The sequence below is a fragment of the Sus scrofa genome, chromosome 1, assembly GCF_054392235.1.
Source record: "Sus scrofa isolate SSC_HxYL_T2T_F1_AM1 chromosome 1, Sscrofa_HxYL_maternal_Yorkshire_Landrace_v2.0, whole genome shotgun sequence".
Classification (NCBI taxonomy): Eukaryota; Metazoa; Chordata; class Mammalia; order Artiodactyla; family Suidae; genus Sus; species Sus scrofa.
In genome coordinates this window covers 264,790,904-264,808,298 of record NC_139383.1, presented here as the reverse complement: position 1 = coordinate 264,808,298, position 17,395 = coordinate 264,790,904, and the positions used below count along the sequence as shown (strand labels likewise).

Genomic DNA, 17,395 nt, shown 5'->3' with positions numbered 1-17,395 from the left:
ACGCCGGATCCTTAACCCATTGAACTAGGACAGGGATTGACCCCACAACTTCATGTTCCTAGTCGGATTCGTTAACCACTGTGCCACGACGGGAACTCCTCTTTTTGGCTGCACTTGCAGCCTGTAGAAGTTCTCAGGCCAGGGATCGAAGCCATGCTACGGCAGTGACAATGGTGGATCCTTAAACCTCAGAGCCACAGGAACTCCTGAATCAGTTTCATTTTAAAAACTTATTTTTGAAATAGATAATGCATTCATATAGTCACAATCAAGAGTAAAAGAGAGTATACAATAAAGTCGTCCCGTCATCCTTGTCTGCCTTCCATCTGGCTCCCTCTGGAGGTAACCAGTGTTACCAGCATTTAGGGTACCCCTTCAGAGATAGTTCACACACGCACCACAAGCAAATACATAAATGTATTATTTCCTTTGTCACTTATATGATAAAAAACTTTCACTTTGAAGAAAAGGTTGTAGAAGAATATTTTATGATACGGAAAGACAAGCAGAAAGAAAAGCCCACCAAAGTGCGTAGGGTGTGACATATTTTATAATAATTTATGAAAAAGTTTTATATTTAAAATACGTATAGGACTTCCCATCATGGCTCAGTGGAAACAAACCTGGCTAGTATCCATGAGGATGCTGGTTCGATCCCTGGCCCTGCACAGTGGGTTAAGGATGTGGTGTTGCTGTAGCTGTGGCTGTGGTATAGGCCCCTAGTCTGGGAACCTCCATATGCCGCACTTGTGGCCCCAAATAAAACAATAAATAAATACAATAAAATGCTTATAAAGAGACTGAAAGGCTGTACATCCAGTGTCTCTGTGGTCATCTCTGCCTGTAGGATTTGGGGTGAGTTTATCTTATAGGTGGCAGTGTGACCTGGGGGTTTAGGGTGTGGACTCTAGCACCACAATGCCTAGTTCAGATCCTTGTCTTCTGCTTCTCAGCCCTATGACCTTGATTTAATCTTATTGCTTTTATCTGTGAAATGGAGAGGATATGATGGTAGCCTCTGCGCACAGAGTGGCCATCAGGAATGTTCCACGATTCTGGTAGAGCTCCTGGAACAGTGCCTAGTATTGTTCCTAAGTGTCAGTGAGTGTCACATTCATCTGAGCTTCCTAATTTTTCCATATTGGGCATGTATTACAATAAAAAAGACTAAACTCCCACAAGAGAAGGGAAACTGGGTAGATACAGGCCCTGCAGACCCAGTGACTTCCCGGTTTTGACTAAAAGCCCCATGAGAGGGTCTGTCTGTCTGCGCTGCCAGGAGCCTTCCGAGAGCAGAGATGGACTTTGGCCCAGGAGCCCTCTGTCTCTCCGGGCATTTGGAGAAGGCCTTTGAGACCTTCCTGGAAGCTCCCTGGCCCTTCCTTGTTTGTACAAACGGCCTCCTGCAACTCTTTGCCGCTGTCTTCCCGGCAGGGATCACCTAAGAACGGGCTTCAGAGTAAGAGGGAGGACTCACCCAACTGTGTCTGGCCCACCTCACAGCAGGGGCCTTCAGAGGGGCAACCACTGCCACCCTGACGTGGTGGGAAGTCTGGGGGATTAGAAGACAAGATGCTTCATTCACAGCCCAGCTGGAGAAAGAACTGACTGTGGTTCCGTGCTTCTAAACACATCAGGTGGCACGGGCAGGTGGCCTGCTGTCCTGTGTCCTCAGCCCAGATGTCCTTTGCCTGGGGACAGGGAGGGGAGGACAGGGCTGTACGAGAGCAGATGAGGGCAGGGGAGGAAAGTGAGGGACCAGGAGCTGGAGGCCCTGGGTTCCAGGGGCCCAACCTCAGCTCTGACATTGTGCATTGACGTTAGCTGGTATAAAAAAATTTTTTTTTTTTGTCTCTCTTTTCTGAGGCCACTTCCCATGGCATATGGAGGTTCCCAGGCTAGGGTTCTAATCGGCTGTAGCCACCGGCCTATGCCAGAGCCACAGCAACGTGGGATCTGAGCTGCGTCTGTGACCTACACCACAGCTCACGGCAATGCCGGATCCTTAACCCACTGAGCAAGGCCAGGGATCTAACCCGCAACCTCACGGTTCCTAGTCGGATTCGTTAACCACTGCGCCACAACGGGAACTCCCTGGTATAAATTCTTAATTTCACCAAAAACCAATCACTCCTCACAAAACTCCTCAAGTTGATCTGGGAATGACAGTGCCAGATGTGACCTGCTTAATGAGAGGAAGTATGTGAACTACTTTATATTTGAAAGAATATTGAGATCTTGCAGTTCTTGCTACAACTGAGATAAACAAGGGCTAGGAAATAGTACTATATCCATCTTTTAAATTTTATTCAATTGATACATTCTAAAAATAAAACACTGAAAGTTCATCATCCTCATCCACAATTCTAAAATCCCTACACTCTGAGACAAAGTTTTGTTTGTTAAACTTGGTACCAAAATTGACCTGACCTGATGGTGCTTATTCTTGTTGGTATCAATCTATATAATAAATTGCAGAATATTAATGTATTGGATTACAGGGTGCTGCCTCAGATCTCACTAGCATATGGTAAATGCATCATGTTATCTTCCTAAAATATGAAAAATTCTATTTCTTTTTTTTTTTTGTCTTTTTGCCATTTCTTGGGCCGCTCCCACAGCATATGGAGGGTCCCAGGCCAGGGGTCGAATCGGAGCTGTAGCCACTGGTCTACGCCACAGCCACAGCAACGTGGGATCCGAGTCACGTATTCGACCCACACCACAGCTGTGACTCTGGTGCAGGCCCGCCAGCTACAGCTCCGATTAGACCCCTAGCCTGGGAACCTCCATATATATGCTGCAGGTGTGGCCCTAAAAGAGGGAAAAGACAAAACAAACAAACAAAACCATATCTGGCCCCAAGGGGTGAGGATTGTGACCTTGAAAAACAAATTCAGATGCTGCACAAAGGAGACGCAGGTGGAGTCACCCAGCCCTGCCTAGGGTGTCTTCTTCCTGGTGTCAGGTCCCTGGGAGTCTGTGAATCTGGAGACGATGCCCCCAGAGAGAGGCCCCTCCCCCGCGCCCTTGGCCAGATAGGAGCTTGCCAAACACTGATGATCTGACCAAAAACCTGCCTCATCACCACCTTTTCTCCATCCTCCACCGCCCAGTTCCTGCCCTCTGCTGCCTCTTCCGCCCGACACAGCTTCCTCCCACCCGCTGCCTCCATTCCAGACCTTGGCTGGGCTCCACCAGGTCTCATGACTCTTCACTCACCGGTTCCAAGGTACTGCTTAGAGGAGGTTCTTTTCTGGCTGACTGACCTCACCTCCCAAGCATGAACTAAATTAGTTCAACCCTCAGATTCCTAAGATGCCTCACTATCTCTCCTGGGTATCTCCCGGGAAAAATTTCCACTGTTTGCAGTGTTCCCAAGCCCTGACCCATGCGGAGATATTATGATCATGCATTTGCTCACTAGACAATTAGTGACCTGGGGAAGGGCCATGCATGGCTATCTTATTTTTATTTCAATGCTTGCAGTGCCCTGTCTGATTTCTTACACACCCTCCTTGCTTTTCTTTCAAAGTTTTGGATTCCCTGGTTGCAGAAAACTCAGACTGACTTACTTTCCAAGTGAATTTTCCTATTACAAAAAAATACATATTTATTATTGAAAGTTTAGAAAATCCAGATAAGAGGAAAATGACAATACCAGTAAGCTTATCACCCAGAGATAACCATTGAGATATTTTGTCTTATGGCCATGCAGCCTTTTTTTTTTTTTTTTTTGTCTCTTTAGGCAGCATCAGCACATACAGAGGTTTCTAGGCTGGGTCAAATAGGAGGTGTAGCCGCTGGCCTACACCGCAGGCACAGCAACACCAGATCCAAGCCATGTCTGTGACCTACACCACAGCTCACAGCAACGTCGGATCCTTAGGCCACTGAGTGAGGCCAGGGATGGAACCTGCTAGTCAGATTTGTTGCCGCTGAGCCACGATGGGAACTTTGCCATTCGGTCTTTATATACATAAATTTTGTTTTACAAAATCTGGCTCAGACAGCATTTTGTAAACTGCTTTGCCCCCTCCATTTATATGTATCGTGACCATTTTCACAAGTCAAAAAAAATTCTTCCACAAATTATTTTAATTGATGATGTAATTTTCTACTTAACTGATGTGCTGTAGGTGGCTCTTTTGTTTTTTTCAGTCATTTGTGGTGGAAATAAAACTGCAATGGAGTTCCTGTTGTGGCTCAGCGGAGACAAATCTGACTAGGAACCAGGTTGCGGCCTTGCTCACTGGATTAAGGATCTGGCATTGCCGTGAGCTGTGGTGTAGGTTGCAGATGTGGCTCGGATCCCGTGTTGCTGTGAGTGTGGCACAGGCCACAGCTGTAGCTCCAATTCGACCCCTAGCCTGGGAACCTCCATATGCCACAGGTGTGGCCCTAAAAAGCAAATAAATAAATAAATAAATGAAACTGCAATGACCATTCTTACTTAACCAAAAGATACAGGCATTTTCTAATTGTGACACTAACTCTGATGTGTCTTTTTTTTTTTTTTTCTCTCAGCACCACCAATTAATTCTCCCACACCAGCTGGGTGTACTGTTCAACCCAAATCTGACACTACCTACCTGGAGATGGCATCAGATGCCACACTTGAAGGGTTCAGTCCCACAGGACTGCCTCCCCTCCACACACATTTCAGACACCAACCAAAAGGCCACATTGTCCCCTGTGCTTCTGATCAATTGGCTACAGGTCGGAGGTTCCCATGACCACTTCCGTGGGTTTGATGAAGGAGCTGGAGAGGCTCACAAGGCTCCAAGAAACATTCACTTACATTTACCAGCTTATTATCAAGTATATTCCGAAGGACATTGATGAACAGCTAGAAGGAAGGGATGCGTAGGGCAGGGTGTGTGGGAAGGGCCATGGGGCTTGCACTGTCTGAGCGTGCCATTCTCCCAGCACTTCATGTGTTGATTGGCCCAGAAGCTCTCTGAGCCCTGTCTGCTTAGGTTTTTATGGAGGCGTCATTACACAGGCATGATTGATCAAATCACTGACCATTGGTGATTGAACTTAAATTTCAAGCTTCTCTCCCCTCCCAAGAGGTAGAAGAGAGACGGGGGACCAGACTGAAAGTTCCAACTGCCAAATCACCCAAGTTGGTTCCCTTGGCAACCAGACCCCAAAAGTCACTTCATTTAACCTAGCAAAACACCTTTCTAGTTCTCCTTACTTAGGAAGTTTCAAACGTTTTAGGAACTCTGGGCCGGGAACAGGATAAAGGCCAAATATATATATTCCGTACTATATATATCTATATCTATGTATTTTTTTCTTTTTTTCTGCCTTTTTAGGGCCGCTCCCACGGTGTATGGAGGTTCCCAGGCTAGGGGTCTAATCCAAGCTGCAGCTACCCGCCTACACCACAGCCACAGCAATGCTGGATCCTTAATCCACTGAGTGAGGCCAGGGACCGAACCCGCAACCTCATGATAGTCGGATTCGTTTCCACTGCACCACAGTGGGAGTTCCTATTCCTTACTATAAATCACAGTATCACACATATCTTTTGGCTACTTCCAGGGAATTATATTATGATATCAAAGTGTAAAAACTTCATCATGATTTGCATGAGTTGCCAAACCAGAAAGCATGGCTTCCAAACTCTCAAATACAAACCAAATCCTTTGTGCTGAATCATTGTCTTCAATTCCCACTAACCTAAGTTACTCAGAAGTGACACTGGAAAACAGGGAATGCCAGGCTAAGAGGGAATTCTAGGCTACCAGGGCCATGCCTTGAGGCATCCCTGATTCCTGTTCAGAAAGAGGAAAAATGTTTAGAGATCTTTGCCAGGGACCTACAACCTCCCAAAGTCCACAACTATTTTCCAGACCATGCTAGGCGAATCTAAATCCTGCAATCATTTCAGCATTTATTTTTCCATGCAATGTTGATATATTTAAAATGAAGGGATTAGATGAATAAGGGAATGGTTAAGTAATTTCTGATACAGCCATTCAATGAACTATGATACAACCATTAAACACCTGAGAAAGCTCATTATATACTAATACAAAATGATGTCTCAGATACATCAAGTTAAAACAAGTTAAAACCATGTATACCATATGCACTTTAGTGTACAAAGGAGGAAAAGGAATACACAGACACTTCATCATAGGAGTTTGGTGTATTCATAAAGCTTCTTTGGAAGGACACATGAGAAATTTATAGTATAATACCTTAATTTTCAGGGAAACTGGGTAGTTGGGAGAAGAACATTTTCACTGCAAACTCAAACCTTTCACATGATGAATATGTAAATATATTACCATTTTTAAAATTAAAAATGTTGGGAGTTCCCTGGTGGCCTAGTCACTAAGGCTCAGGTGTTGTTACTGCAATGGTCTGAGTCACTGCTGTGGTTCATATTCAATCCCTGGCCCAACAACTTCTGCATGCTGCAGCATGGCCAAATAAATAACTAAAAATAAAAATTTTTAAATAAAATATAAAATGTTTAAAACAAAATAAAGGGACTAGGGCATTTGATTCCATCACCAGTCAAATGCATTTATTTGTTTATTCTCCACACTCCATTTAAATGGTCAATAAAGGAATAAAAGAAGAGGACGGTAAGTCCTGAGAATAGGAGATGGAACAAAAATGTATCTTTAGGGGAAGACAGTGAGGCAATGGCACAGATTTCAGAGCCAGATTTGCAGTCTGGCTCTTTTAAGTTGCTTCTCAAGAGCTCTTGGGCAAATAAATCCCTTACTCGCTTTGAGCTTCTGATTCCTTATCTATGGAAGAGTAAGGACAAGTCTTACTATATGTGTTCCATATTGTGCCTCTTGGGAGTGTCTGGAGGGCATAGGTCAGAAGCATTTACTAAAGCACATAGTAGAAAACTATCATTACTTTCAATAATAACAGTGGGGTTTTAGCTACTATTATTTTGTTTATTTTTTGAAAGCAAATTTCTGGTCATTTTATTAGAAATTGTTGATAATTTTGTCTTTTTTTTTTTTTTTTTTTTTTTTTTTTTGTCTTTTTGCCTTTTCTAGGGCTGCTCCTGCGGCATATGGAGGTTCCCAGGCCAGGGGTCCAATTGGAGCTGCAGTTGCCGACCACGGCAACATGGGATCCGAGCTGTGTCTGTGACCTACACTGCAGCTCAGGGCAACGCTGGATCCTTAACCCACTGAGCAAGGCCAGGGATTGAACCTGCATTCTCGTGGATGCTAGTCGATTTCATAACCCACTGCACCACAGTGCGAACTCCAGAGCTACTATTATTTTAATGTTTTTCAGTCTGATAGGAAAAATAGCAGTATCTTATTTAAATTTAAATTTGAATTTCTCTAATTGTAAATGAGGTTGAACAACTACAAATATATTCCATTTGTATTTCTTTTTCTGTGATTTGCCTGATCACATCATAATAATTAACATTTACCGCATGTTCCTGTGTACCAGGCACTGTGTTATGATCTCTGCATGCATTGTCTCATTTCACCTGCCAAGCAAATAGGTAAAATTATTACACCTATTTTCAGGTAAGAAAACCAATATTTGAGAAGTGAAGTTGCTCACATCTCCATTGCTAGTAAGTAGAGTCTGGATTCTGAGCGAAGACTTGCCTCTGACCCAGAAATCTGACTTGATTGGGAACCCAGGCTCTTCAGGTTTATGCTTAAATGAGTCTCCCCTGATTGTTTCCCTATTGGATTGTTTGCCTTTTCTTAATGTTTTACAAGCGCCCTTTGTATTTTGGTTGTAGGGCTCGGAATAGGGAAGGATCCATCCGAGCTGAGGAGCAGAAGTGACTTCAGCGGTGCCCTGCCTGCCCGCCAGCGTAAGGCAGTGTGTGAGCCAAGGCGGTGTAGTCAGAGGGGATGGCAGGAGACCAGCCCAGCGCAGAACAGAGGCCTGCAAAGATGAGTGGACTTCGACCCCCTTAGAGAAAAAGCAAGAGTGACTCACAGGAGGAAGATGTAACCAAAGCTTCCAGGCTGTCTGTCCCCCGTAAGCCCAGACAGTCCAAAGTCAGCAAAGGGGAGAGGAGGAAAACCTGAGCTGGAGAGCTGGCCAAGAGCTGCCTGAAGACCATGCAAATGAGACCCGCCCACAACTGCCTGGAAACCAGGCCTGGAGAAGCCAGAGCCCAGAGCACAGGCTGCAGGGCTGCGTTCGGGAAAGGAGGAGGAGGAAGTGGGCGAGATTCTGAGGGTGCAGGTAAGGAGCCGGGAGGGTCTTGGAGGGTCAGGTCACAGAACCCAGCCGTCCAGAGAGGCAGCATCCAACAGGTGCACACCAGCCTGGGAGTCAGGGCTCCTGGGGGCAGCTTTCAAGCTCAGCCATTCTTTAGCTGTGAAGCCTTGGGCAAGTCACTTCACCCTTCTGAGCCTTGATACTCCTGTGTATAGAATGGGTGTAAAAATATCATGCTAACTACTTATTGAGCATCTGCTGTGCTTTGCTGGGCACATAACACGACATTCTCCCTTCCTCGCAGCAAGTTCATAGGGTGGGATCATAAGCCTATATTACAGAGGAAAATGAAGCTCAGAGTGGTTAAGCCATTTGTCTAAGACCTCACAGCAAAGAAGTCTGGTTCCAAAACTGTACACTTTCAACTCCTGATCCTGCTTCCTTCAGAAGGTGTTTTAAAGGATCAAATGGTTTAGGCAGATGGAAAAAAGTTTTAAAAGGCAATTACACTGTCTAGTTGTAGGTTACAACACTTAAGACCCTGGCCGGGACTGAGGACCTTGGTAAACTGGGAAGTGCTGTAAAAATACTCGTTATTCACCTCTCCCCTCTGGAGGTCAAAAGGGTTGCAGTGATGCTACAGACAGTTGATATTTGGCTGACTGACCCGCTCACAGACTAAGGCTGTATACCCGTGGGGGTGGTATTGGGATGTCCTGGCTTGAGGGTGAGGGGTGGGTGGATAAGTGGCCAGAGTCTGAAACCACAGCAAGGCCTGAGGGGCCCATGGCAGATAAGGGCCCAGGTGCCGATGCAACAGTGATCTTCTCCTCTTGAATGGCCCTTTACAGCTTTGGCCGTGGAACTTTAGACAATGTAAGTCTGCTTTGTGGGGAGGGAGCTCTTGAAGGGTAGTAATACAGGCATGCTGCAGTAAAGTTAGAATTTTCAGATAAGACAATTAAAAACAAACCAACCTATAATCCTACCCCCAGAGATAACCTCTGTTGACATTTTGGTGTTTGATTTTCTAGACATATTTTCCATTGCACACATCTACTGAAAAGTTGGATTGGATTGTAATATGGTTTTATGACTGGTTCTTTTCACTTAATGACATGTCATGAACGTATTTCCATGCCCTCGGCATGCGGAAGTTCCTAGGCCAGGGATTGAACTGGAGCCAAAGTAGTGACACCACCAGATCCTTAACCACGAGGTCACCAGGGAACTCTGAGCAGAACCTATTTAATCAGGGTCCTCCTGCTATTGGATAATTGCCAGTTTTCAACTTTTCACCATCAGCGCAGTCTTTGATGGGCAACTCTCTCATCAAATTTTCCCATAGGTCCTAGATTATTTCCATAGGATAGATTCCCAGTGGGGGACCTGCTGAATCAGGGTTATGATTCAGCCTTGAGCCTTCCTGTCTTCCAAATCCATTTGCAAGGATAATACAACCACCTCATACATAGTCTTTACCAGGTGCTAGGCTCTGTCTAAGAACTTTACCCTCTGAGCTGCTACTTTTAGCTCCCTTTTCAGAAGAAACTGAAGAAAAAAAGGGTTTTAAGCAGGTCAATTGGAATCACAGCCCTGAGAAGCAGTGGCTTGGGTGTCATGGGCTTGACAACCTGGTTGGTTCTAGAATCTATGCTGTCCACTGCTTCTTGGGAAGTACATTTGATTCCATCTCCAAAGGACTCTTTCACCCCGTGCCCTTGCTCTTCTCCATCATCGCCTCACCTTTGTCAAGCCCCGCCATCCCCACCTCGACTGTCCCCAGAGCCCCTAACTGGTCTTTCATTTCCACTCCATCCCTTTCGGTCTGCCCTCAGCTCTACAGCTGAAATAATATTTTTAAAAAGGAAATAGGGAGTTCCCGTCGTGGATCAGTGGTTAATGAACCCCACTGGTAACCATGAGGTTGTGGGTTCGATCCCTGGCCTCGTGTGGCGGGTTAAGGATCTGGTGTTGCCATGAGCTTGGTGTAGGTTGCAGACAAGGCTTGGATCCTGCGTTGCTGTGGCTGTGGTGTAGGCTGGCAGCTGTAGCTCCAACTCAATCCCTAGCCTGGAAACTTCCATATGCCACAGGTGCGGTCCTAAAAAGACAAAAGACCGAAAAAAAAAAAAAAAGAAAGAAAAGGAAATAGGATCAGGTCCTACACATCCCCCCGACCTCGCTGGCACATCTGCACAAACACCCATCCCTAGAATGAAACCTAGATGCATTTCCCAGCCTCCAGGGCCCACCTCCTACCTCTCTGGCTTTTTCACTTCCTGCTCTGGATCCACCTGCTATACTTTAGTCACCTGGCTTCCTTTCACTTCCTCAATGGGCAGAGTGTTTCTCACCTTAGGGCTTTGGCACAGGCTGTTCTCTGGAGCTGGAATGCTCTTCTTCCATCCTGCAGGACTGGCTTCTTCCCATCCTCCAGCCTTTCATATTAACTCCTTGGAGAAAACTTGCCCTGGTGGTCTTATCGAAAGCAGCCAGCCCCCTAAATCCATTTTCTTTTTTTTTCCTTTATAGCATTCACTGAAATTATGCATTTACTTATTGCCCATCACTCATTAAATGTCTCTTTCCCTCAACTGACTCTGAATGTCATGGGGTCAAAGACCATGTCTCTTTTGTTCCCCATTATTGACCCAGTGCCTAGGACAGTGCCTGGCATATGGTGAGCTCTGACTGAGGCAGTGACTATAGAATGGACAAATGATCCACAGAAAGAGGCACTCACTGGTAAGGATCCTTGGCAAACGAGCCCGGCTTTGGCCAGAGCTGTTCCATCCTCTTCCTCAGGGCTTCATTTCCTCTTCCCTACACGAGGCAGTGACAGAAGTCTAGGGTCTAGAAGAAAATCAGCAAGCTGTAGGTGAGAGGGTTAGCAGGTTTTGCTTCAGATGCCAACTCAGGGAGATGATGTCATGCTGGGGGCATAAGGAGACTTCCTGCCCCTGAATCCCTCCTGTAGGCTTCCTGGATTCCTACCACGAGAGACTTCAGGTCACGAGGAAATGCAGACACTCGCTCTCCAGTTCACAAAACACATCCAGCAGGTGGACTGAATGAATGAGCCTTCTGCCTTTCTCTTGGCACGTGGTGGTGGTCTGCAAGTCCCAGTGTCACCACTAACTAACTAGCTGGGTCACCTTGGTGAGAGTCACGTGCCTCCCATCTGCAAAGTGAAAGGTTAGGATGGAGAAGAGGCTTTTAAACTTTTTTTTCCCCTCAGAAGCTTAACTCTTCTACTTATTCAAATGACCAATATGAGAAAAGCCAAGTGTTTCTGTTTGAAATGGGGAAGTGCGGAGTTCCCGTCGTGGCGCAGGTTGCGGGTTCGATCCCTGCCCTTGCTCAGTGGGTTAAGGATCTGGTGTTGCTGTGAGCTGTGGTGTAGGTTGCAGACGCGGCTCAGATCCCGCATTGCTGTGGCTCTGGCGTAGGCCGGAGGCTACAGCTCTGATTCGACCCCTAGCCTGGGAACCTCCATATGCCGCTGGAGCAGCCCAAGAAATGACAAAAAGACCAAAAAAAAAAAAAAAATGAAATGGGGAAGTGCCACTTGGGCAGCTCTCTGGCCTTTGCTGCAGGCGGGTGCGCTGGAGTGCTCCTTCTCCCTGACTGCCTCTTTTAAGTCCCCAAGGGTGGTGAACTGGCCACCCCTTAGACTCCTGGATCTCTGTGGTCACTGCCTGCCAGGCTGAGCATCTGTGCCCGAGAACAAAGAAGGCAGCAAGGCTCGCAGGTTCTGCTTGTAGCTCCTCAGGCGCATTAGATGATCAGAAGGGGATGGGAGAGGACTTGCTGAATTTGACATTCAGAGAACATTCAGAGATTTTAGGCTGTGCAGCAGGTGAATTTCATAGAAACCGAAGGGCAGGGCAGGCAGCCCCTTGTGTGAGAAGGAGGTTTCAGCCATTTCAGAAAAGAAATGAAAGTCCAGGAAAGAAGAAGCCTAGAAGCCTCACTTACCCACCCCACAGTCTAGAGAAAGGAGATTGCCTTTCCAGGCCAAAGATCCCAGGTCTTGAGACCGCCCACAGTCTCGCAGATACTGGGCTTCAGGGTTGGTTGTTTGCCATGCCCCAGGGGAGCTCAGGCCCCCCACCTCCCCACCCGCCACCTGGGCAGCTCTCTGGCCTTCGCTGCAGGCAGGTGTGCTCATGAGGCTGCAGCCTGGGCCACCTGGCAGCTCCAGGTGCTGCGTGTGCGCTGCCATGGAGACGGCCCCGGGGTTGCTGGTGAGAAGGCAGAGTCCCAAAGCTTTGTGGATTCTGGAGAGGAAGAGGCTGGAGCCTCAGACCCTTCAGGGTAATCTCCCTGACCACCCCAGTGCTAAGGAAGCCCAGGTGGGTGCTCTGAGGGTTTCCTGGGACAAAGGGATGGAAGAGGAGCCGGGGTGGCCAGACCTTGGGAGGAGGCTCTGGAAGGGCTGATCTGAGCTTGCTGGGTGGGGGAGCCTCTCCAAGTTTCCAGTCAAGGGGAAAGGCCTTCCCATAGGCCCTCTTGCCAGGCCAGCGCAGTGCCCCCCACAGAGGCTGGGCCAGTGGCGCTGAGGATTGGTCCTGCAGCCCAAGGGGAGGAGGAGGAAGAGAGGGCCTGGCATTTGCCCCCAGAGGAGGGACAGACCGGGAATTTGCAAAGCCCATCTCCATGCTAGTCGGGGATCTGGGGCAGCAAGGGGGGGACACTTAGTCTCTAGCCTGAAGCACTGACTGTGGCTCCCCCCGCCCCCCGCCCCCATTTGAGAAGCCAAGGGTAATTGCCTGCAGCACAAAGAGCACTTTTATTCATTTCCCTACAGAGCCTCTCCTCCAGGGGGAGCTCGCTAATGGTGAGGTGGCTCAGGCCTTTGCCCCATAGACAGGAGGCTAACTCTATGGCTTAGGAACTGGGAGATCTGGAACAATCGCTTCATCTTTTTGAATCCAAGTTTTTCATCTGTGAAATGTGGGTGATAACCCCTTTGAACAATCCACAGGACACAGCCTAGGGCCGAGCCCAGGCATAGAGTTTAATGGGAGTTCCTTTGCTCCTTTGTCCTTTCTGCCAGGACATCTCCTGCCAGACCTCCCGGTGTCCGGACTGAGGATGGCCGAGCTGCAGGGCCGGGAGCCTGAGTGCCCCGTCTGCTGGAACCCCTTCAACAACACCTTCCACACCCCTAAAGTGCTGGACTGCTGCCACTCCTTCTGCGTGGAATGCCTGGCCCACCTCAGCCTGGTGACTCCGGCCCGGCGCCGGTTGCTGTGCCCGCTCTGTCGCCAGCCCACGGTGCTGGCCTCCGGGCAGCCTGTCACTGATTTGCCCACGGATACTGCCGTGCTCACCCTGCTCCGCCTGGAGCCCCACCACGTCATCCTGGAAGGCCGCCAGCTCTGCCTCAAGGACCAGCCCAAGAACCGCTACTTCCTGCGCCAGCCCCGCGTCTACACGCTGGACTTGGGCCCCGAGCCTGCGAGCCAGGCTGGGCTCCCCCAGGACACGGCCCCTACCAGCAGGCCGGCGCCCAGCCCCAGCCCCAGCCGCTCCTCTCTGAGGCAGTGCTTCCGCAACCCGCAGTTCCGCATCTTCGCCTACCTGATGGCCGTCGTCCTCAGCGTCACCCTGCTGCTCATCTTCTCCATCTTCTGGACCAAGCAGTTCCTCTGGGGTGTGGGGTGAGCGTCTGCTCCAGACAAGGAACCAGGCCTTTCTTGGCTGCCGCTGAGCAGGGGGACTGCAGAGCCTCATTCGGGATTGGCTTCCTTTGTAGTATTGCTCAGTTTTACAACCCAGGGATCAGCTAGGCTTTGCGTCTGCTTCTAGGAACAGAGAATCTGGCAGTAATGAGAACCTCTGAGAGCTGAAGGGCTGGGGAAAGATATGAAGAGAGCTCTGGGTCCTGGAAGCACAGAGAAGCAGATCTGTGATTACAGAGCTACTTAGCAAGTTGTGCCAAAGGGCTGGACAATGGTGTCCAGAACCTGACCAGCCCAGAGAGCAAGTTGCATTTCTTACTGGAACTGCTTTGAACTCAGTTCACATTTTTTTTTTTTTAACCCTGAGTTGCTCTTTTTACTGTTTGTTGCTAAAAAACTTGGAAAGTGGACTTCAACTGTGAGCCAGTGTGTGTGTCCCCCCCCCTTTCAGTTTTCTCTTTGGATGTCTTGTCACCAGTCCCAGTAAAAATGGCCCGCATTCATTACATCATTCACTTACTCATTCAACAACCATTTGGCCGGTGCTCTGTCAGGACTAGGGGAAGAGAAGCCTAGGATCATCCAGGGTGGCCGTCAGAGTCCTTATCAGCAAGGGCACCCTCACTCAGCTGCTTCAGGTACAAGACGACCTCTTGTCAGTATGTGATTTATAAGTGTTGAGGATAAAGGTTTTAAGGTGAAAAAACCAGAATCAGTGACTTGAAGCAATCTGTGATTTGGAGGAAAAGGTTTTTATTTCTCCTGGTAGGTGCAGGGTGGAGCTGATTGCTCTCCCCTAACCATTGTAATTCTGGCCTTAGGAGCTAAGGCAGAAACCCCAGGTAGAGTAAAAGCCTTAGCTCCCATCCCAGGCCTTGCAGGGGCGGGGACCCGGTTTTCATTTTTATATGACAGAATCTAGGAACCAAGGAAAACTAGGCAGAATTTGGATGCTCGGGGTGCTGCTTGACTACAAGTTGCTACTTCTGCAATGTCTAAAACCCTGATTTCTGCCCCCCCCCCCCTTTTTTTGGTCTTTTTAGGGTCGCACCGGCAGCACATGGAGGTTCCCAGGCTAAGGGTCGAATTGAAGCTACAGCTGTGGTCCTACGCCACAGCAACTCGGGATCTGAGCCGTGACTGTGATAGGTCCTACACCACAGTTCATGGCAATGCTGGATCCTCAACCCACTGAGTGAGGCCAGGGATCAAACCTGCGTCCTCATGGATACTAGCCGGGTTCATTTCTGCTGAGCCACTACGGGAACTCCTGCTTCCCCACTTTAAATATCATCTGGTTGCTTGGGGCTCTGAAACAACCTCAAAAGCAGTTAAAACACCATCACGAGATTTTTTTTTTTCTTTGCTTTGTAGAATAACTATAGAATAAGGCCAGATATTGAGTTGGTTTTATTTGCTCTAACATTTAATAAAGGTAGCTTCTATAAATTCTTAGGGGTCTTAATGTTCCAGATATTCCAAAATAGCCAAGACATATACTTCAAGTTTAGGAAAACCAAGCGGTCTTGAGCTCCACCATGAAGAAAAAATTCTTCATTATGAAATTGGAAAGCCACCTACATATCCTGCCAGGGGACTAGCATCCACCTTTCCACTTGCGCCATCAAAGATAATTACATGAAAGCTGGGACTCCACCTCTCCCCACTGACTTCATTTCTTTACACAGCCTTCCTCCATAACTTTGTGGCAGGTAAATTAGGCAGTGATCTCACCACATTGTCAGAGCCATGAGGATCCGAGAGGAGCTGGGGGATGCTCAAGAAGGGGCATTGCCTCTGTAACTAGGGCCTACTGCTCCTGACGGCAAACAGGATTCATCCCATTTCATAGATGAAACTGAGGCTCCTGAAGTTGAGCTGCCTTGTTCAATGTCATCCAGCTCGTATGTGTGGCCTTTCAGTCAAAATAGAACTCACAGGGAGGGGAGTTCCCTGGTGGTCTAGTGGTTAGGATTCCGCACTTTCACTGCTGTGGTCTGGGTTCAATCCCCGGCCTGGGAACTGAGATCCCACATTAAGCCACAGCACACTGAGGCCAACATCCCAGCCCCCAAACAAAAACACAAAAACAAAACAGACTTATACTCTTGGAGTGTCTGATTCACCAAATAAAACTCAGCTTTGAGTATTTTTTACTGGGGAAGCCTATACTAAACATGGCAACTTCTGTCTTCATCTTCAATAGTTCTAATATTGGGGCAGTGCCATCCTTCCAGAAAGCATTTAGAAATCTTTGGTACTCCGAGGCAGGGGCTGTTGGTACTCCAGAGGTAGGGATGCTAAGACACGCTGCAAGGCTCAAAATTCTACACAACAAAATATCATCCATCCTAAATTGCCAATAGTATCCTATTGAAAAACACTAGGTTTCTTGTAAGTTCTCCAAGTAGAAGGGGTAAAATTAGATTGTGAGGATGAAACAAGACGTCTGAATGTGCCTGGCAGTGTCGAGGCAGAGTAAGTGTCCTGTCTAATGATGGTATGATATTTATCTCACCATTATGATGAAATGCCATACTTGGTTTATGCTCCTCGGCTAAGTGCTAACAATGATATTTCCAATGAAGAAATGTATATTCCACAAGACATTTGTTTTGCCAAAGGCTTAGAGGAAATGCCTATACTAAACATGGCAACTTCTAAATCTCTTGTTGCCACCTCTAAATCTCTTGGAACAACTGAAAAAAAAAGTTTTTTTCATGAAACGTATAGTAAAATTTCAACTTGAAAACTGAAACGTTTACCACACTATATTCAAATTGCATGCTAATACACTAATGGTCATTATTAGTTTATACACACTACAAAGGCAGTAATGAAAAAATAATTTTTCATGGCCAACTGTGGAGGAAATAAGAGCCCATTAATACTTAAGCTACAGTGAAATGCCCAGTGGAGGGTAGAGCTGATAATCCCACAAGTTGAACAGACACACAGGATATGCAACTATTTGGTTATAGTTGAAATCAGGTCAAACAGACGATTTAGCTACACATCACACACAGTCCGCATGACAGAGCTAGACAGTCACTCTCAGCCTCCCCAGCACGGCAAATGAAAAGTGCTATTTTGAACATTCAACTAGAAGCCATCATATAAGCCCTTCTTGAATTCTCTACACACAATCCTTTTTTTCCAAATTCCTATGCTTTTGTGTGAATTTACTGCCCAATTTCAGAGTTCAGTGGTTGTATACGTGGGGTAGAAAGAGGTGAAGGTAACTGCTGCACTGGCAATGAAGAACTAGAGTCCAGATACAGTTCATGGGGAGTCTGGCCCAAAATGCAACAGCCCATATTAAGAAAAATAAATAAAAAATTCACTGACAATGCTTATTACTAAGGAGATAGAATTGGAGCAAGCCATAGAGATTACCTGCTGTATCTCAAACTGAAAAATAAGAACCTCTGTAGACTCATGGCTGGGATTCAGAAAATACTTAACTATACAAAATCATTGTATAAAGGACAGTTTTATTTTTGGATGCAGCCATGGGA

General features: G+C 47.2%; 2 protein-coding genes, 1 long non-coding RNA gene and 1 other non-coding gene across 7 annotated transcripts in view; 3 read left to right on the top strand and 1 right to left on the bottom strand.

Annotated features, from left to right (window-relative positions):
• Positions 1-7,917, top strand: part of WDR31 (WD repeat domain 31) — a 32,698-nt gene extending 24,781 nt beyond the window's left edge. For 2 of the 3 annotated variants that reach the window (XM_084992698.1, XM_084992690.1), the window contains one exon: positions 7,757-7,917. In XM_084992698.1, coding sequence (XP_084848824.1) covers positions 7,757-7,917 — 161 coding nt within the window. Of the gene's footprint in view, positions 1-3,116; positions 3,379-7,756 lie in introns of those variants that run through there. The other variant, XM_084992731.1, reaches the window with a different exon arrangement.
• LOC146407155 (uncharacterized) lies at positions 5,884-13,846 on the bottom strand. Its single transcript, XR_014825675.1, has 2 exons — positions 13,777-13,846; positions 5,884-11,371 (listed from the first exon to the last, which is right to left on the bottom strand). It is a non-coding gene; the product is annotated as an uncharacterized LOC146407155 (long non-coding RNA).
• Positions 7,757-16,635, top strand: RNF183 (ring finger protein 183). 2 transcript variants are annotated; one of them, XM_084992919.1, is made up of 2 exons: positions 7,757-8,211; positions 13,250-16,635. In XM_084992919.1, exons 1-2 carry the CDS (start codon positions 8,085-8,087, stop codon positions 13,858-13,860), a joined length of 738 nt encoding a protein of 245 aa, XP_084849045.1. In that variant the 5' UTR covers positions 7,757-8,084; the 3' UTR covers positions 13,861-16,635. The 2 variants fall into 2 exon arrangements, with proteins under 2 accessions (XP_084849045.1, XP_013849219.1); XM_013993765.3 differs by lacking the exon at positions 7,757-8,211 and adding an exon at positions 12,402-12,545.
• TRNAE-UUC (transfer RNA glutamic acid (anticodon UUC)) lies at positions 15,828-15,899 on the top strand. The gene has a single exon. It is a non-coding gene; the product is annotated as a tRNA-Glu (tRNA).
• Positions 16,636-17,395: the final 760 nt, after the last annotated feature.

Bases quoted from the DNA above. Each gene is read 5' to 3' on its own strand.
- RNF183 (XM_084992919.1), top strand. From the start codon at position 8,085: ATGCAAATGAGACCCGCCCACAACTGCCTGGAAACCAGGCCTGGAGAA. The intron at 8,212-13,249 runs GTAAGGAGCCGG...CCTTTCTGCCAG, and splicing joins GCGAGATTCTGAGGGTGCAG to GACATCTCCTGCCAGACCTC.